Raw genomic sequence first — 19,432 nt, forward strand, 5'->3', positions numbered from 1 at the left:
ACAATAAGGTCTCCACATCAAAGATATGAAGTAGACAACAATAAAACAGATTAAGAAATTAAGGCAAAGTAGAACAAAACATAAAAATTCAGACGGCTCAAAGTATAAATATTTTAAAATAGTTTAGTGACTTTTTTTTAACTTTACTCTTATTTAAATTATTCTTAATTTTTCTTGGTACGAGACCTAAAAAAAAACAATATTTGCTTCACCACCGAGGTCACTAAGCTTTGTGCATTTATTTAATTTTTAAAAAAATAATTAAAGTAATATTTGATATCATTTAAACACCACTAGTAAAGTAATTTTTTTCATTGCCTAACGCATACATGCCATACACGCCTTTAGTTTCCCGTCTCTTTTTATTCATTTATTATTACTACTATTATTAAAAATATACTTATTAGTTTATTGCTGCTTCTTCTTTTGTTCAAGAGTTTGTTGCTTTAGGTTAGCTATGAAGTTCTTTCATTTTACTCAACACTTTTGCTGCTTTAGGCCAAATCACGTCTCTCTCAACTTTGAGAGATTAAGTGATTCTCATTTTTATTATAAATAAATATTAAACTCGAACTTTAAACGAATTAATTTAAAATTATATTCACATATGATAGTAATATTATTAAATCTAATAATTATTTTATAAAAATATTAATCATGTATAAAATTATAAAAGAGACAAACCTAAAATAAATATATTTTTAACCTTATTTTATTATTCTATCGATCAAGAAGATAGAGGTGTGGCCCAACTGAATAATAATTGCAGAAAATCTCCACCAGAAAAAAAAATCTTTTGTTTTTTATTTTTTGTCTTTTTACTTTTAACTAACATTTTTTTCAACTGAGGTGCAAATTGTCCTTTAACTGCATCTTGTCTGCTTCAGCTTCAGCTTCAATTTCATTCATTAATATATTGTAGAGTCTAAAATATAATTTATTAATACAAGATTTAAAAAAGGGTAAAAATTAATTTACAATTAAAAATACTATCAAGAGCGTAATTTTTTAAGTTAGAATTAGGTAACATTTTAAGTTAAATCGAAAATGTCACATTCTCTATAATATTTTTAGTTACAATCGAAAATGTTACATTCTCCATAACATATTCGGTTGTAATAAAAATTGTTATAAATTCATATAACATTTTGGGATGAACCGGAAATATTACATTCTATATAAATTCAAAAAGTTATAAACTTGTATAACTATTTTAGTTGTAAACCCTAAAATTACCACAATATAATATTTTTTATTATAACTAAAAAAGTGTTATAAATTTATATAATATTTTATGTTTGAAGAATAATGTTTTAGGTTAAAACTACCTTAAATTAACCTTATATAGCTACCCTTAATATCTATACCTTATATAACTTACCTTCAGCATTCGTTTATAGTTTGAAGAAAGGTTAGATTTTTGTCAATGTTAGTCCTTGATGATAATGACATAATAACCTATAATTGTCCATATTAAATCATCAATTATCTCGAGTAGTCGGATCGATTTTATTATTCAAATTATTAGAATGTTAGAAAATAATTAATTTATTTAGAATTAAATTGTAAATTTTTATTCATAGATAAATTTAATTACAATACACGATCAATATCTATAGATTAAAAAAACACTTTTTATCAATATCTATAAAATTGAGAATAAATTAAAAAAATTTGAGATAAAATAGATACATATTCTTCTTCACTTTTTTATTAATCTAAGGTAAATATAAGGTAGGATGTGTTTAACAACTCTGAATTATTTGACGAACGCTCATACACCATAACATACACGATGTTCGAATCTAAGACCTCAATTAATAACAACAACCCTTTAACTAATGAGATTGCTCGATTCTTGCTTCTTTATTTGAATAATAATAGGAGTAATAATACTCCGATGGCATCACATCAATTAAAATAAATCATTGTTTCTCTTTTTCGAAATCAAAGGAAAACTCCTAACGATTGATAGGGATAGATCGAAGGGGATAGATGAGTGCAATCATCCTTGAAAATTTTAAATTAATATATATTTTAATTTTTAATTTTAATTGATTATTTGTTTTCAACCCTAATATAAGATCATACGTCCCTGATCGAAGATGCTTCTATTTATTCTGAATCAGGCTTTTTCAATCACAAAATGAGTAAATCCAATTTGAGGTTGAGATTATATTATATAAAAAAATAGATTGATATACAACAAATTATTACAATGTTAAACAAATACACCTAATTTATAGTTTATTACAAAGGAACTTCATCCGGCGAGCTCGCTTATGGGTGGACGGTCCATGACTTCGGTTGCAGTTGTCGCATTTTTCTGCAGCAACGGGTCGATATCGGGCAATTTTGGAATCTGAGCCAAAATGTCGATTGTTCTTCGTAAAAGTCGAGCTAAATCGCCCTCATCCATGGCACAATCCATCATTAATTCCCTCCAAGATAGCCCAGATGCCCAGGCTTCAACCATTCCCAAAAACTGGCTATCCAAACAACAAGGTATCTCTACCTCATGTTTCTCTTGAAGTTGCAGGAAGGAGTTTCTCTGTTCATCTAATAAACTAATGACATTTAGGACAGTAGAGGAAGCCTCGTATATGTAATTATTGTTTTTCCAAGCGCGTACCTTGATCCCCTCGGAAACTAAACTCGCACAGACAGCAGCGAGTTGCGCAGGCTTTAACTCTAGCAAGATTTTGTTTCGAAGTACCATTGCCAACCACAGTTCATTCTCTCCTCGTATTGCTGCTGCTGTTTCACCGAGAGGGAATATTACATGTGTATTGATGTCTAATGCCCTTGTATCATGGATGACACTGCTGATCTGCAGAAACTCCTTCCAACCGGATGGTTCAATATTTTCCATTCTATTGATCAAATGATTTGATCTAGCCTTCAATCGTTTTATCTTTTCCTCAGTGAACTTAGCCGTGTCCAAGATCTTTTTGTATTCTCGAAAGCCTTCAGTACGGCCCATCTTTTTCTTCAAACGTGATACTATGCGCCTTTGTTCTTTGTAATGTTCAACAGATTCAATGTATTCTTGTGACATATGTAACATCTCATCGCTTTCCCAAAGACTACTTAAAACTGGCACATTTAGACTCCAAGACCATGTCTCTAGAGATCCTTCTGTGGACCATAAACCACCAAACTCAGAGTCAGCAAGCTTTTCCCACTGCAGTTCCTCTTTCTCAAGAAGTGACCTCATTATTTCCCGGGGCAAAGCCTCCCCCTGAGTTAAAGCAACATCGGGAAAGCCACTCCTATAAACAGTTTTAATCCACTTCTCAGTAAATAGATACCATGAGTTATCCGAACCAAGGGCCACATAGTAAGTTGGTTCAACATCTTGAAGAGTGTCAGACTCAGACTCACCAGCATCTAACTCGGTTCCAGCCCTGCTCAGTGCAAAAGAATCATCAACCAAAACCATGTACTTAAGTTTTGAACCAACAAGAGATTCAACCTTTGCCAGATAAACGGCAGGAACAAAGTTTTCAACACCTTCAGAATCCTTATATTGCAAGCAAATGAAGGGTAGATGTCCACTTTCAAAATCCTCCAAGAGAGGTTTCAGAGCAGAAAATCTCTTCGACTCCATCCTTCTTCGAAGCTCAGTCCTTCGGCGTTTTTCTGCCCTCAATTCCTCTTGTAAATCTGCAATCTCCTTATATGCCATATCTGACAGAAGTTTCTGACTCTTTCTATCTATAGCATCATCACTAATTTCATAAGTCAGCGTTTCAATCTCTTTCTGTATTTTAGCAAGCTCCTCTTTTGCAGCAAGCATAACATTGCTCCCCAAGTAGTTTCCAAAACTTTGCTCAACTAACTTTCTTGCCTCTTCCAAAGTTCTCCTTGCTTGTAAGGTACTTGTTTCATCCAATTCATTTGACCCATGAGTAACTTTTGCGCCTCCTAGAAGATTCAACACCATTCCATAAGAAGCAGTGAACTGTGATACAAGGGGTTCAACTCCAGAAAATAGAAGCTTGCAGCACTCTTCAGCACCTTCATAAGGAGTCTGCACTATCACAACGTGGCCCCTTTCATCTATGCCTCTACGTCCAGCACGCCCTGCCATTTGAAGCAATTCGTTAGGGCTTAATTGGATGCGTCCAGTGCTTGTCCTTTTGCCAAGAGATGAAATAACAGCAGTCCTAGCAGGCATGTTGATTCCAGCCGCCAGGGTTTCTGTAGCAAAGACAACCTTAACAAGTCCTCGTTGAAAGAGCTCCTCAACAAACGATTTCCATAGCGGAAGACAACCAGCATGATGTGAAGCAACTCCTTTAATTACTCCTTTCACTGCAGTCTCCCTCACAGCATCGGGATACTGAAGCCGAAACTTCTTCAATGCGAGTTCTACCTCACTCGTCTCACACTCGTCCAAAAGGCTGCAATCTTCAACATACTGCACAGCTGCATCGCAACCTCTCCTATTAAAAATGAACCAAATTGCTGGAAGCATGCCCTTTGCTTTGAGGTGCCATAGTGTATCAACAATTTGAGGAACCTGAAAATCATCATGTAGGCTGTAAATATTTATTTATTTATTTTCATTAGGATTGTTATTAATCAGGAAAAAGGATATTGTTGAAAGTATCTTTCATTTGAAAACAAATTCTGTCAACCACTAGCAAAGTATAAAACCACTATACTGTACCTGTGAACGGCGAATCATGTTTTTGTCATTCTTTGAAAGAGGTTGCTCAGACATGCCATCTATACTATCAACGGTACCATTTTTTCCACGTCTTCGTGAATTCCTCCTTCTAGATCCGTCATCCCTGTAATTCCTTCTTCTAGATCCATCATCCCTATATGAGTTAACTCCTGAGGCAGAAAGTTGTAAATAATTGAGTGACAGCTTCCTGTTTCAAATTCCAAAAGAAATTGAAAACTTGTTAGAATTACTAACAGATATGTGTTTTAGCATGCAAAATGTCATCTAAAGAAAAAAATGATTTCAATGAAGTTATAATTTACACGAGTGACAAAATTCAACAATATTCATATTCCTTGATGTTGATAATTGGAGAATAGAAAGCTAGAACCTGTAAGCAAATATGTCTACTTAAAAAATTACAGACCAAATTCTCTAATATGGAGCTTTATACCGGGTGTAGTTCTATGGTCATTATGGAAGGCTAGAAACTCGGTGGTTTTCGATGATTGGAAACTGGACAGCCATACTCTTTTCTTCATTTGTAGATTTAGATTGGCTAAATGGTTCCTGGCTAAGCACCCGGACGTCTTTATTCAGGTAGACTCCCTTGTTGGGGACCCTACACTTGCAGACAAGCACCATACTAGGAACAATAAAAGGATGACGGTTCAGGGCTGGCTTCCTCCTCCACTTCATTTTTTCAAAGTTAACGTTGATGGGGCAGTCAGTGGGGACGGGCTGCTAGGGGGAATTGGGGGCATTTTAAGAGATTCAGAAAGTAAAATTCTTGGGTCCTTCTCGCACGCTGTTGGACCAGGTCCTCCCCCACTTGCTGAGCTGAAAGCCATTGAGAAAGGCATTGACTTTTTTCTCTCGTCGGATTGGGCGAGGAAGGGAAGGTTAATTATAGAGAGTGATTGTAAATCAGTAGTGGATTGGATTTTGCTGCCGACATCATCTCCTCGTTTTTTTAGTTCGTTGGTTCAGAAAATTGCTTCCCTAATCTTGGAGAGGGAGATCATTATTAGACATATCCCGAGGAGCTGCAATTGTGAGGCTGATACTTTAGCTAAACAGGGGATTGGATGATGAATGAAGGTTGCCTTAGAGGTTTTGCAGTAGGGTTGGTGGTCTATTGAGGTTGTTGGGGCTGAGTCAGTTTTGGTGTTGTTTAAGGGAGTTCTGGTCGCATTGGGGTTTTGCTTTCTACGTTCTGTAATTTTTTAGGTTTTGTTATTTTGTCTTATGGCTGTATTTTATGTACTTTGTCTTTGATGAATAAAATCCTAAGGCACTCTTTTCCACCTTCCGCTGATTAAGGAGCTTTCCTAAAAGATCCATTAATCAAGAAGGGGGTTTTTAATGAGGCCTGAAATTCTTATCAAAAAAATCTAGACGAAAAGATGTAATACGATTTCATTGTTATCAAGTTTCATTTTCCAAAATACAATAATGCAAATTTTATCAATTTTCATTTAGCATATAGAGAGAGATGGAATGTGTAAAAAAGTAAGCAATTTTTTTGTATATGCACGAATGTGAGCCTGTGTATGGTGAAAATGGCAACAATTACCCAGAGAATAAACATGATATGCTTGTCTGCCTGGGTATGGTAAAATATAGCAACAATTAAGCAGAGAATTAACAAGATAACGTTGGAATGATAAGTGGAGAGAAAATGTAAATTATACAAAAATATGCATCTTTTTTTCATTTTCTCCTCTCAATTTTTATCTCTATCAAGCATTGAATGGAAAGAAATTTTGTTTTTTTTCTTTCCATTTTTCCATCTTTCCTACCAAGCAAACTAATGGAAAGAAAAAAATATAAATTTTTTATCTTTAAACTTTTCTACTCTTTCAGTTTTCCATCTTTTCAGTTTTCTTTTCACCTTACCAAACAAAACCTAAAAGCTACATGTCAAATCTCCATAATTTCCGGCTAAAAACTACACATTCCAAAATTTTTGCCATCATGCCAGAGATTACCCCTTTCAAATTATTATTACAAAAACAAAAGACATAAGCAAAACATTCTGGTATAAATGTGGGAATACGCAGCGAAACTGCTAACCTTAACCCCAAAAAAAATGCAAATTATATAAAAACAGAAACCCATGTCACGTGCTCATAATGTTCCGCTAAAACTACACAGCTAAGTGTTTCTCCGGTATCTGGATTCCTTCAAAGAAATTCCATAAGGCCAGTAGTATTATTGAAATACCTGTTCATGTGTGTTCCTTTTTCATTAAGAAGCGGAAATAAGGAAGTCTTTGTTGAGAAGTGCCAAGTCAGTGGAACAGGACGCCATGAGGATGTTACCAGCTCCGTTTTACCATGAATCTAGAAACAAAAGGAGATTAAGGGGGAAAATCTCAATCATCTACCTCAGCCAGCACGACAATCATGCATAAGTGAATGGAAAATCACATAGATAGGGAGGGATGTTCAAATCTTTGAGCACTTCAACATGCATACCAAACGGACTTGAAATATGAACCAAGCAAACCCTTCAACTGTAGAACAAATACAGTTTCCGATGGGGAGTCAGTCAAACAAAGGCAGCAAGGATGCAAATAAAGAATTTATTAAATAGAACCTGGCCCCCAGTATCATTTAGGCATTTACTGAATGAGATATAACATAAGAAGAAGATTAGCCAAAACCCAAGACAAGGGCCATTCACATTATGAATGAATCCAAAACAGCATTCTTGCTCATGGTGATAACACTTTTTCACCAAAGTTATCAATAGTAAATAGAGATAACTTGACAAGACATCATTTCAACTCCACCCTCAAGAATAAAGAAATATAATATATGCTAAATTTTCTTAAAGATAACAAGCAAGTTTGGTATTAAGGCTCTTACATAAGGATCAGCTAACATGATTTCTGTTTAGTAATCAAGCTATGAGAATTAAAAGGTACATCAACGAGTGTAGCAAGTAATAGAACCAAGAAATAAATTTTCACATGGAGGAGAAACCAAAATGCACAAGTAACATAGAAATCATGTCATTGCCAATGAATATCTCCAACTCCAAGATCATGGCTGAACACTTCATCAGAACATCCATTTTGAGTTTGTGAACCCGAGAGTGCAGGACAGACAAACAAAGGCAAAGAAAGATACAGACAGCAGGATATAGTACCTTCCATGACATCTATCAAGAAACTGAACGGATATCAGGGATGGAACATATAAAATGATAAGACAAAGAACACTACCTGGCCAACCCAACCAGCTAGCTCATCTGGATTTGCAACTGTCGCTGACAGGCATATCAGTTGAACTTCTTTCGGGCAATAAATCACCTGAAAATATTTCATAACTCGGTTAAAATGTATTAACCATAGATAATCCAGAAATAAATGAATTTCAAATTTACTCACTATCTCCTCCCAGACAGTACCCCGAGATATGTCACTCAAATAATGAACCTCATCAAGAACAATCACATCAACATCAAAAAGACCATTCCCAGAAGAAGCCATTCCAACACTACATCAGCAGACACAAAAACTGACATGTTTAATTCACCAATTAGCAACAACTTAAGAAGGAACTTACGGAGGTTGCAACTTGAAGATGATACAGTTATAAGACATGAAATACCCAGACGAGATTTCTTCCTAGGAAGAATAAACAGTAGGCAGCCAATAACCTTCCAATGGAATGGAAGGTAGAAACAGCTAACACAAATTGCAAAGTAAAATACAGTACTTTCTAAATATAAGCATATAATCCAATTTAAAATTAATATGCATGAGATATAATGTGCCATTAACATAAAAAATATCATGTGTAACCTTGGCAATGCCAAGTATGTCTTCCACCATTCATAGCATGAAATTCTTGAAACTGTTAACTGAAGTACCTATTATACAACATGTTGCGCAGAATCTCTGTTGTCAAAACTAAAATCTGAGCATCCTTATTGACAGCAGAATCTCCTGTGAGAAGGCCAACATTATTATCTCCAAATGTCTCCCTAAAACAACAAAGCTCACCTATCAGCTCAAAGGGTTCATATCACCTACAATTATTTTCACTACAACGTAATAACGATCCAATCCCACTAGTCATAGTGGTAAGGCCACTGTGGAAGTTATTTGGAGGCCACATGAACCCCAGAATTATGGCGAGGTTTTAAAGTTTACGCAGTAATGGTGTTTTCAACCCAAAAGCATCCACAAACTTATGGAACTTAAATTAAGTGAAAAAGACAACAGAAAACGAAAACTACAGTTCATTATGCTTGTTGAGAGGGGAGGAAAATGGCTTAAATTACCTAAATTGTCGAAACTTCTGATTGGATAATGCCTTAAGCGGAGTTGTATAGAATAACCTCCTCCTCCTGGCTACCGTCGCCACGGCTGCAGCTTCCGCAATTAAAGTCTTTCCGCTACTAGTGGGAGCTGAAACCACCACCGATGAACCCCTTAAAAATGCTTCTATCGCCATTCTCTTCAGAAAAATTAAAAGGGCAAGAGCATTAGGATTTCAATTTCTCCTTTTCTTTTAAATAACCAAAAGAAAGTAAGATATTGAAAATAAGGAACCTGAAATTTATCAATGCGAAAATCGTAAATATCAGCGAGTGCATCGACGTCAATCATTTCCTCCCCTAATTCCTTAACTAAATTACAAAGCTTTTCGACTCGTTGCCAAGTGGATTCCTTTTGCCGGTTCGACGAATCCACGGAGAATTCGTCTTCACTCTGTTGGAAATCGTCTGAAACTTCACCAGAAATATCTTCGTACTCCTCGTACTCATCGGCGACTTCATAATCATCGTCGTCGTCTTCCTCATCTTCGAGTTCTTCGTCGTCGGAGAGTTGGGGGTCAGCAGAGAAGGGAGAGCGATGGGATTTGAAAGAGAAACGAAAGGAAAGTGGAGAGATAATGGGATTGGGGCAACGGAAAGGGAAATATTGAGATATGGAGCGGAAGTAAGTGAATTGGGAATGCTTGGTTGGTGGCACAGTAGAAGGAAGCGTGAGGATAGACAGAGTGCTCATGGCGGGAGTGGTTCAGCACGAATGTGGGCCGAGACCACTCTACAATCCGTTTTGATACAACGTTTACAAAAAGGAACCGGCCTTCAAAACTCAAGGACACCAATCATGTAGAATTTATATTACAACGTCGTGGAATATTATATATTATTGCTGTCGTTAAATTTTTAATGACAGATGCTAAATTAATACTTAAACTAAAAGTTAAAAAATAAAATTTAAGTATTAAAATGAAATAAAAATAATAATTTAGATATTAAAGGTGTAATTTACCCAAACATTAAAGCAGGAAATTGCAGAAACAAACGTTATAAAAACATGTTCTGTTAAGATAATGGCCAAAATTCGTATTTCCTACCTGGAAATTGTAAACGGTAAAAAAAAATATAAAATCCTTTATGATTCTCAGAGTTATCGTCCCCTTTTTTTGCCACGTTAGCGGGAACCGTCGCTAAGAAAATGAAACGAAACAAAACTCATAATTCCCCCAACAACCAAAACGGACCATTTCTCCCTCAAAATCCAACCCCAATGCCAATGGCCCCCAAATTATAGGGCAAACTCCATTCCTCAAACTCTCACCACCCTCGACCCCCAACCCAATCTCATACACTCTTTGTCTCCCATGTCTCGATTGTTCCTTTTCTGTTTGTGTGTCTTTGTTTTAGGGTTGGGGTTTGGCTTTGATTCGGGTCAAGCCTTCAAAGTCCCCTTTAGGGTCAATGATGTTCTCCCGGCACTTCCCCGCCAGATTTCTTGGCCGGTGTTGAACAGTTTTCATTCCGCCGTTGACTTGTTGCCGGCCTTTGTCGGATCTGTGACCCCAAACAATGGCTCGATTGACTGGAAAGGAGCTTGTTTTCACGGAAACGAGGCTCGTCTCGAGTTCACCAGGAGTGATCGCGATGATTCGGGATTGGGCGGTGGAGTTCTTCATCTTACGGTTCGTTTCTTTGGCCTATTGATGATCATTATGGCCGTTGCTATGATTGACGCTTTTTTTGAGTTTAATTCCACTTAGTTGCAAATGCTTTAGAGTATTAATTGAATCTTTTCCTTTTTTTCTTCCTATTTATGAGCTATGCAATTTATTTAAGGTTGTTCAATTATGTTTACCAGACGTTGGTTACCGCTATTTTAATAAGCTTGAGCAACTTTAAGTGTTATTCATTTATGTTTAGTAGACTATGGCTACTGTTGCTTAAGAAGTTTTATCAATTTTAAGTTGTTTACCGTAAACTTCAAATGCTTTGAAATTCAAATTACAGGAGTCTGGATTCGATGATGTTGGTTATTGTTTTACATACTATGGTTAATTTTGGAGTGTTGATTATGGTTTGAACTGTAAATATTTTCTTTCACAGACATCTGAAGCGCACAGTTGGACTTGCATGGATCTTTATGTCTTTGCAACACCTTATAGGGTTACTTGGGATTACTACTTTTCTGCTCGAGAACACACATTGAAATTCGATTCTTGGGAAGAACCTGCTGAGTTGGAATACGTATGTTTCTCAGTTTTTCCTTTGAATATCATTGGAAACATATTTAATGCATGGAATTGGCATTCTGATTCTTTCCTCTTCTTTTTTTCTTTTTGCAGGTAAAGCAGCATGGAATCTCTGTATTTCTAATGCCATCTGGAATGCTTGGCACGTTGCTTTCTTTAGTTGATGTACTACCCCTGTTTTCAAATACTAACTGGGGTCAGAATGCCAACCTCGCTTTTCTGAAAACACACATGGGCGCCTCATTTGAAAAACGCCCTAAGCCATGGCGCACCATGATAAATCCAGAAGATGTGCATACTGGTGACTTTTTGGCAGTGTCAAAGATCCGTGGCCGTTGGGGTGGATTTGAGACATTAGAAAAATGGGTAACTGGAGCTTTTGCTGGTCATACTGCGGTTTGCTTGAAGGATGACATGGGTAATCTATGGGTTGCTGAATCAGGACATGAAAATGAAAAGGTATTACATGCGGATTGCAAATTGTAGGCAACTTTTATTTATTTGTGTTGTGCTTCACTTCCTTTTCTTTTCATTACTCTTGGCCAAAAAATATGGTGTTAAAATGCTGTCAAGGTCCTCAAGGATTCAATAACTCTTGGTTTTAATTCCTTATCTAGTTGTATGATGCATTAAGTCATGATTCAATAACCCTTTAACTATTATCAGGTTTTGACCACACTGTATCAAGTTGATTTCAACATTTTTACGGTGCTCTGTCCCCTCCTATTGGTTGGGATTTCTTCCTTATGCTGTTTACTTGCATGAATTTTGCAGGGTGAAGAAATTATAGTGGTTATTCCATGGGATGAATGGTGGGAGCTGTCACTGAAGGACAGTTCTAATCCGCAGATAGCCTTGCTTCCTTTACATCCAGATATACGTGCAAAGTTCAACTCCACTGCAGCATGGGAGTATGCTCAGAGCATGTCAGGCAAGCCATATGGTTACCACAACATGATATTTAGTTGGATAGACACTATAGCTGACAACTATCCACCACCGCTTGATGCTCACTTGGTAGGCATCTTCTCTTATCATTCTTTGCATCCTGAGCATGCTTTGCTGCAGATAGTTCTACTGGCAAACTGTAGCTTGTTAAGATTACCGAGCTTGCTAAGCTAAGCTTGTTTTGCAAGTCCTAACTAGATTTTTTATTGTAGGTCATTTCTGTCATGTCTATGTGGACTAGAGTGCAGCCAGCATATGCTGCAAATATGTGGAATGAAGCATTAAATAAGCGGTTAGGGACTGAGGTATTCTGCTTATTCCACTGTTACTTTTGTAAATCTGTACTCGCTACTTTGTGAGAAATAGTTATTCCCCTCTTCCCGTTCTCTCGTCTCTCCAACAAATGATTTTGGACTAGAATATGGAAAGATGTAAGTTCACTAGATACTTTGTCTCGGTGGTGGTGTAGGATTTGGATCTGTACGGAATATTAGAGGAGACTGAAAGGCGTGGCATAACCTTTGATCAATTGCTCACTATCCCAGAACAAGATGAATGGGTATACAGTGATGGAAAGTCAACAACATGTGTTGCCTTTATCCTTGAGATGTATAAGGAGGCCGGGGTCTTTGGTCCTATTTCTAACTCGATCCAAGTCACTGAATTCACCGTAAGTATCAACATTACTATCATTTTTCAATTTCAATATTCTTTTGACTTGGTCTTATAGTATGTATCGAGTTTTCATTTACAGATCCGGGATGCGTACATGCTTAAGATATTCGAGAACAACCAAACACGCCTGCCTAGTTGGTGCAACAATGGGGATGGCCGTCTTCCATTCTGTCAGATTCTGGGTGAGTATTGGATGGAATTACCATTTTACAACACCTTAGAGCCATATGCCAATATGAATGAAAATTGCCCATCCCTACCTCCCATATATGATAGGCCCTCAAGATGTTAAAAGTTTGATAGCAATCTGTTTGTCGTCTATCATCTTTGTATTAAATGCAAAGACGCCTCTCTTGAAAACTCCTGCACCTGCACTATATATATACATGCTTCCACTCAATATCTGTAAATATTATGTGCTGTCCTACTCAAATCAGTATCATCTGTGCACTCATTAATGATTAGAGGTGTTTATGGACCGGTTGGGCTGGTTCGGTTCCAGCTTGGCCGACCTGGAACGTTGTACTATTTAAAAAATTGTCTCAATAATTCATATATTTTTATGAATTGAATTAAATTTTATTGTTTAATTATAACTTGGGTTGGGCTGGATCGGTTTAACTCTTTATATGAGGTTCAGATCTGGCAGGATGGGTCGGGTTGGGTTGAGTGGACATGCCGTCTTCTAAAACAGGTCTACAAACATTGGAATTACTGCTTTTTGGAGTTATTTGCAAGTGAGGTAACAAGTGCAAGGAAAAATGGAATTATAACATTAGTTTTAGTTTCAAAGCCTGAATTTCTTCAAGCTCGTATGGCTTAAATTTAATTGATTATTAGTTATGGGATCAATAAACGTGAGATCTTATCAAGGTCGCTTAACTTTTAGGGTTTCAAGTTTTGGTAAAAAGATTATTTTATAGTCATTCAGCTTTTAGAGCGCTAACTTGAACCTTAATAAAGGAGGTTGACTGCGTATGCTACATCCGTTCCAGTTGCAATTTATTTTTCTTGTTTCAATCACTTAAATTTTAACTCCATAACATTTTGGTCAACCAAAAAATATCTTAGACGCTTTGCGCTTTCCATCTCTTCTTAATGTGTAAATAAGTAGGATTAAAATGATAGAATGTCTAAATAATAAAGTCTAAATGTGTAATTATATAAATTTCTTAATTATCACATTAGCATTTTTGTTAACTGTTGATGGTAAGTAGTTTAATTGAAACCATATTATTATTCTACTGACTTGATTGACGAAATTCATAGTTTAGTGATCCCTATTCCTATAGTTTAGTGACTATAGGTAGTTTACCCTAAAATAAGATACACATGTATTACGACATTGAAAATTTCTCAGAGCTATAGAAACCCAAGGGGAAAATTGCAGCTCATTATCCATATAAAAATAATGCATTTTATGTAAAATTGTGATGAAGATTATATAAATAAACAAATATCATGACATTTCAAACCGGAGAATGTTTAAATGTTAACTTGGAGTGATAATAAAGTAGGATTTATTTGGAATTTTTTTAATTATCGATAATGTACGTGATATTGTACATATATAACTGTTTGAACATAAAATCTCGAGAAAAAAAATATTTTTTAGATTGATCTAATTTATCAAAATCATAATGTTTATATAGATTAAAATGATGGCATAAGTGCAACATATATTTCGATTGTTTAAGGCCACGTCATCAATATGAATCCACTAAATGAAGATAAAAAGATTATTAGTCACGTCCTAAATAATAAAATATATATCATGTGTGCTGCAACTTAAAAACCAATCACGTAAGAATTAATGACCAATTCCATCAAATTCAAAACTTAATTGAAGGAGCATGAATCAATTTAACTTTCTTTAACAAGAAATGATTATTATTTTTAAAAGTCTAGAGTTTAAGTGCATTGTATATTATGGATGTTTAAGTATTCATTGTCTAATAGACTGAGAATTTTTTAATATATATTAAAGTTAATATTTGTTTAAATATTTTCAACTCTTAACAATCTCATCTCTGCATACGTGATACTCGAACTCAGGACCTCAAGGGATAACAACAAATCACTTAACTATTGAGGTCGTTTGATTCGTGCATAAACATGTACATATATAAAATAAAATAAAATCAAAATAATTCAAATATTATATAATAGATTCAATAAAACAAAACCCTAAATGAATCCTTAAAACCAAATCAAATTAAAAAAAACAGATTTAATCGAACCGTGTCATAATTCAAGTTGTTCACGTAAATAGAGCATGCCCTTCTCAACGTCAAGAGAGAAAAAACCAACACCAAGAACAAATTATATAGACAAAAAAGAAAAAAAAGAAACCATTAATCAATAAATCAAATGATCAGACACGAACATGTATGTTCTTGCAATATAAACTACAAACAAAACCCTAAAACAAGTACAATTCTAACACACGAAATCCAGTGAGCGAATCCAACACATACAAAAGAAAATAAAAACAAGACAAGATTTACATGACATGATTTGTACGAAAAATAATATATATTAACCCGACGTAATTGTTTCCGGCAGATTAACATCGACTATGATGGAGTTATTTCTTGGTAGTTTTCGTGTACTTTTGTTTGATCCAATCAAAACCCTCAGTGGCTACTACTTTAGCATTTTTCATCCCTGATATCGCCACTGATTTCGTTTTTCCGACACTGTCTCCAACCTTCTTTGAAACCTTATCCTTAGCCCCTCCGGCGCCGGTCTTTTTAGGTTGGGTGGGGTAGGGGTCTGGTCCGTCGTCCCATTGATCAGCCCATGTGGTTCCATACGAGCCAATCGGTTCCATATCTTAAGCTTTATAGTTAAAGGATAAAAGAAGAAACGAGAAGATAAGCAAGACAATGTTTAGCCGAGAACAAAATACTTGTGCTTCTAATCGAAAACAATGCCTTCTATTGTGCTTTTGTTGCCAAATAAAAACAAAAGTGCGAATATATTATATTACAGCCATTTTTTGAATAATTGAATTATTTTTATTTTGAATTAGGCTTTTCTTTTTTCCTTCCATAAACAACAAATAAATAATTCAATAAGCACATGTTTAATGAACACGAAAATGATATAAAAATACAATATAATAAACAAATTATTATATATTTACAATAAAAAAGACACAAAAAAAAAAAAAACAGAGATGTTAGTTGAGGTGATTAGTTAATTGGTAAGGCTGCTTTTGGTGGACCACATAGCTTAGGGTGGCGGCGGAAGAAAATGAATTGTGTTTCATATCCTTACCCTATACTCTTTATCGGATAAAATTAGGGTAGTTGAATTATTTTCAAACAATTTCTAAACATTATATTTTTAAAAATTATAAAATAAATATTAAAATTTTAATTTTATTATAAAACTGGTATTTATTCATTATTATCATTAACTGAGATGATTTAACATATTAAAATTAATATATAATAATTTAATAATTATACCATAACTATATTTTTATGAGAGAATCGCCTCAGTGACCAAAAAAAAGTTATAATATACGATTTTAACCAACTTTTTTTGGATTTGCCAAAATGACCAACAAAATCGCAACGCGATCCCCAGAATCGCAAATCAGTTTCCAAAATCGCAACGCGATTCTTGAAAATCGCGATGCGATAGTACAAATTCGCATTGCGATTTTCCATAATCGCAACGCGAATATGAAAATCGCAACGCGAACACATAAATCGCAACGCGTATCCGTAAATCGCAACGTGTATCCGTAAATCGCAACGCGTATGGGTAAATCGCAATGCGTATCCGTATATCGCAACGCGTATCCGTAAATCGCAACGCGTATCCGTAAACTGCAACGTGTATCCGTAAATCGCAACGCGTATCCGTAAATCGCAATGCGTATCCGTAAATCGCAACGCGTATCCGTAAATCGCAACGATAATCTGTAAATCGCAACGCGTATCCGTAAATCGCAACGATAATCCGTAAATCGCAACGAGAATCTGTAAATCGCAACGATAATCCGTAAATCGCAACGAGAATCTGTAAATCACAACACTTAAATTTTGGGTATATAACACTGAAATCATAAACTAAATCCCTAAATCGCAACTCATTCCATCTCCATCTATCACTCTCTCCGGCGACATCCGTTCCTATATCCAACGACATCCTTCCCAATCCGGCAACAGGTTTTAGTTTCGCAGCTCGTCTGTTAGTAAATTAATTTACAACCATGAAATCATCTAATGTTGATCATGTTTGGATAGATTTGTGTTTTGGAGGGTCATGGGATAATGTTCATGGTGTTTTACAATATATGCCTTTACCCATGAATCTTCAACTAAAATTGTCTTTACAAAAGTTAACTTATGAAACTCTAATGCTACGTGTTTCAAATAAATTGAATTTAGAGCCCCTAAGTGGATTTAGGCTATCTTATCAGAGAAATGGTAAAGTTTATTTGTTAACCGACAATGAAGATGTTGAACGATTCATTGCTTACATTAGTGTTTCACAAGATGATGTTACATTGTATGTTGTTGAACCTAGAAGTAGTATTGTTGGGTCAGTAGCGGGTAGTAATCAACTAAGTTTTTCTCAAAACCCACAACCTTTCTCTAATCCAAATCCCAATCAACTTTCAGCACCAAATTCCGGTTTTCGTATTGACCAGTTAGACGATGATGAGCCAACAGAAAAAATTGTGAGTACTAGTCAGTATTCGAAATTTGGTCTTGGTCAATATCCGGACTTTGATATTGGTCAATACACGGATTTTGATGATGTTTCAGAAGAAGAAACAGACCATGCGTGTAATGATATTGATATTGGTCAATACCCGAATTTTGATGATGAAACAGCCGTTGCCGAAGAATGTAATGTTGATGATAATGAGGAGGAAGTTACGACTGTGAATGAACATGTTGAACATCCATTCTGTAATTCATATAATCCTGAAGAAGAAAAAGAAGAAGAAAAAGTCCCCGAAGAAAAGAAAATGCCACGGGCGTATAACTGGAATATGCCAGAATTACTTCAGATACCGGAAGAAGAGTTGATAAAGAAAGCAGTTGATTGTTACACAAAAGTTATTCGTATCAAGAAAGATGATTGTTTTGATACAAAGGAAGACTTGAAGATAGCTTTATATACGAAATGTGTGGAAGATGGCTATCAACTAAAAGTTAACAAATCAAGCAAAGATCGTTTCGAAACAAGGTGTATGATTGACAAAAACTGTACGTGGCGTATGATTGCAAAGAGAATAAAAGATTGCAAAATGTTTCAAGTTAGGACTTTTATTGATAAACATACATGTTCAAGAACCCAAGTTTTTCCTCACCATAGACAGGCAAACAAAAAGGTGTTGGGTGGTTTTCTGGCTGAGTTAATGTTTTTGAATGGCAGGGTATATCGGGGACATGAAATTATGACTGACATGAATGCTCGGTTCAAGATTAGTATATCATATTCTCAAGCTTGGAGAGCCAAATGTTATGCCTTGGAATTGTTGAGGGGGTCGCCAGAAGCATCGTTTGCCCAACTGCCGGCTTATTGTCACAATTTAAAGCTGAAAAATCCTGGGTCGGTAACTCATATCAAAACAGATAGAGATGGACGCTTTGAGTTGCTGTTTATCGCCATTGGTGCTACGGTTAGTAAATCAATATAATTTTGTTGACTCATTTTTGTTAGTTACATGCATTTCACATTTAAATGATTATATTTCTTGTGTATATTATTTTGTAGATTCGTTCGTTTATTACTTGCATGCGCCCAGTTATTATAGTTGACGGAGCACATTTGAAAGGTCGATACCTTGGAGTAAACTTATTAGCAGTAGCCATGGATGCTAACAATGGGATATTGCCAATAGCTTACGGGGTTGGCAAATCTGAAACCTCTGATTCATGGACATGGTTTATGGGGCATCTTAGGGATTGCATAGGTCCTATTAGCAATCTGACAATCATATCCGATAGGGCAAACTCAATTGACAACGCTGTTAGAAGGTGTTTCCCAGATGCTTTTCATGGACTTTGTGGTGTTCATTTGTATAGAAATCTAAAATCAAGGTCTGCTGGTATAAAAAAGCACAAATGGACATACTGGAAGGCTGTAAAAGCTTATCGGGAAGTGGATTTCAATAAGCATATAATTGTTTAAGACGTGTTTTGCCTCAGTGTGCTCAAACACTAGAAGATGTCGGGTTTGAAAGATGGTCAAGAGTACATCAACTTGGAGCAAGATATGGTTTCATGACGTCTAATAGTGCAGAATCAATCAACGCTCTAAGTCGTCATTCCCGGAAATTACCCATTACTATGTTAATGGAGTTTTTTCGAGCCTCTATTCAACAGTGGTACTACAAGAAAAGAAACCATGCAGGTATTATTTCTTTGAATTCGTAACTTATCATATTTATATATTTTACTAAGTATTGTTTATTTAAATTTACAGGAACATTGGAACATCGTGTTACACCATGGACTGAAAAAAAGATAACGAAACGTGTTGTGAAGTCAACGTCATGGAGAGTTGAACCATGTTCAAACACTTTGTTTCAAGTACTGGATAATAACTTAAATGGGCTAGTCGATCTAAA

General features: G+C 35.6%; 2 protein-coding genes across 3 annotated transcripts; one reads left to right on the plus strand and one right to left on the minus strand.

Moving 5' to 3' along the window:
• Positions 1-2,147: 2,147 nt before the first annotated feature.
• Positions 2,148-9,745, minus strand: LOC120197783 (DExH-box ATP-dependent RNA helicase DExH15 chloroplastic-like). 2 transcript variants are annotated; one of them, XM_039199183.1, is made up of 9 exons: positions 9,243-9,745; positions 8,972-9,147; positions 8,558-8,671; positions 8,073-8,181; positions 7,908-7,994; positions 6,902-7,020; positions 4,676-4,883; positions 2,633-4,525; positions 2,435-2,559 (listed from the first exon to the last, which is right to left on the minus strand). In XM_039199183.1, the coding sequence occupies exons 1-9, from the start codon at positions 9,699-9,701 to the stop codon at positions 2,512-2,514; spliced, it is 3,213 nt and encodes a 1,070-aa protein (XP_039055114.1). In that variant the 5' UTR covers positions 9,702-9,745; the 3' UTR covers positions 2,435-2,511. The 2 variants fall into 2 exon arrangements, with proteins under 2 accessions (XP_039055113.1, XP_039055114.1); XM_039199182.1 differs by having other exon boundaries at positions 2,148-4,525.
• A 493-nt stretch (positions 9,746-10,238) lies between these two features.
• LOC120198410 lies at positions 10,239-13,231 on the plus strand. Its single transcript, XM_039199758.1, has 7 exons — positions 10,239-10,641; positions 11,063-11,203; positions 11,302-11,667; positions 11,983-12,225; positions 12,369-12,461; positions 12,626-12,826; positions 12,911-13,231. The coding sequence occupies exons 1-7, from the start codon at positions 10,324-10,326 to the stop codon at positions 13,121-13,123; spliced, it is 1,575 nt and encodes a 524-aa protein (XP_039055689.1). The 5' UTR covers positions 10,239-10,323; the 3' UTR covers positions 13,124-13,231.
• The last annotated feature ends 6,201 nt before the right edge of the window (positions 13,232-19,432 follow it).

The sequence above is a fragment of the Hibiscus syriacus genome, unplaced genomic scaffold (assembly GCF_006381635.1).
Source record: "Hibiscus syriacus cultivar Baekdansim isolate YM2019G1 unplaced genomic scaffold, ASM638163v2 tig00117056_pilon, whole genome shotgun sequence".
In the NCBI taxonomy this organism is placed as follows: Eukaryota; Viridiplantae; Streptophyta; class Magnoliopsida; order Malvales; family Malvaceae; genus Hibiscus; species Hibiscus syriacus.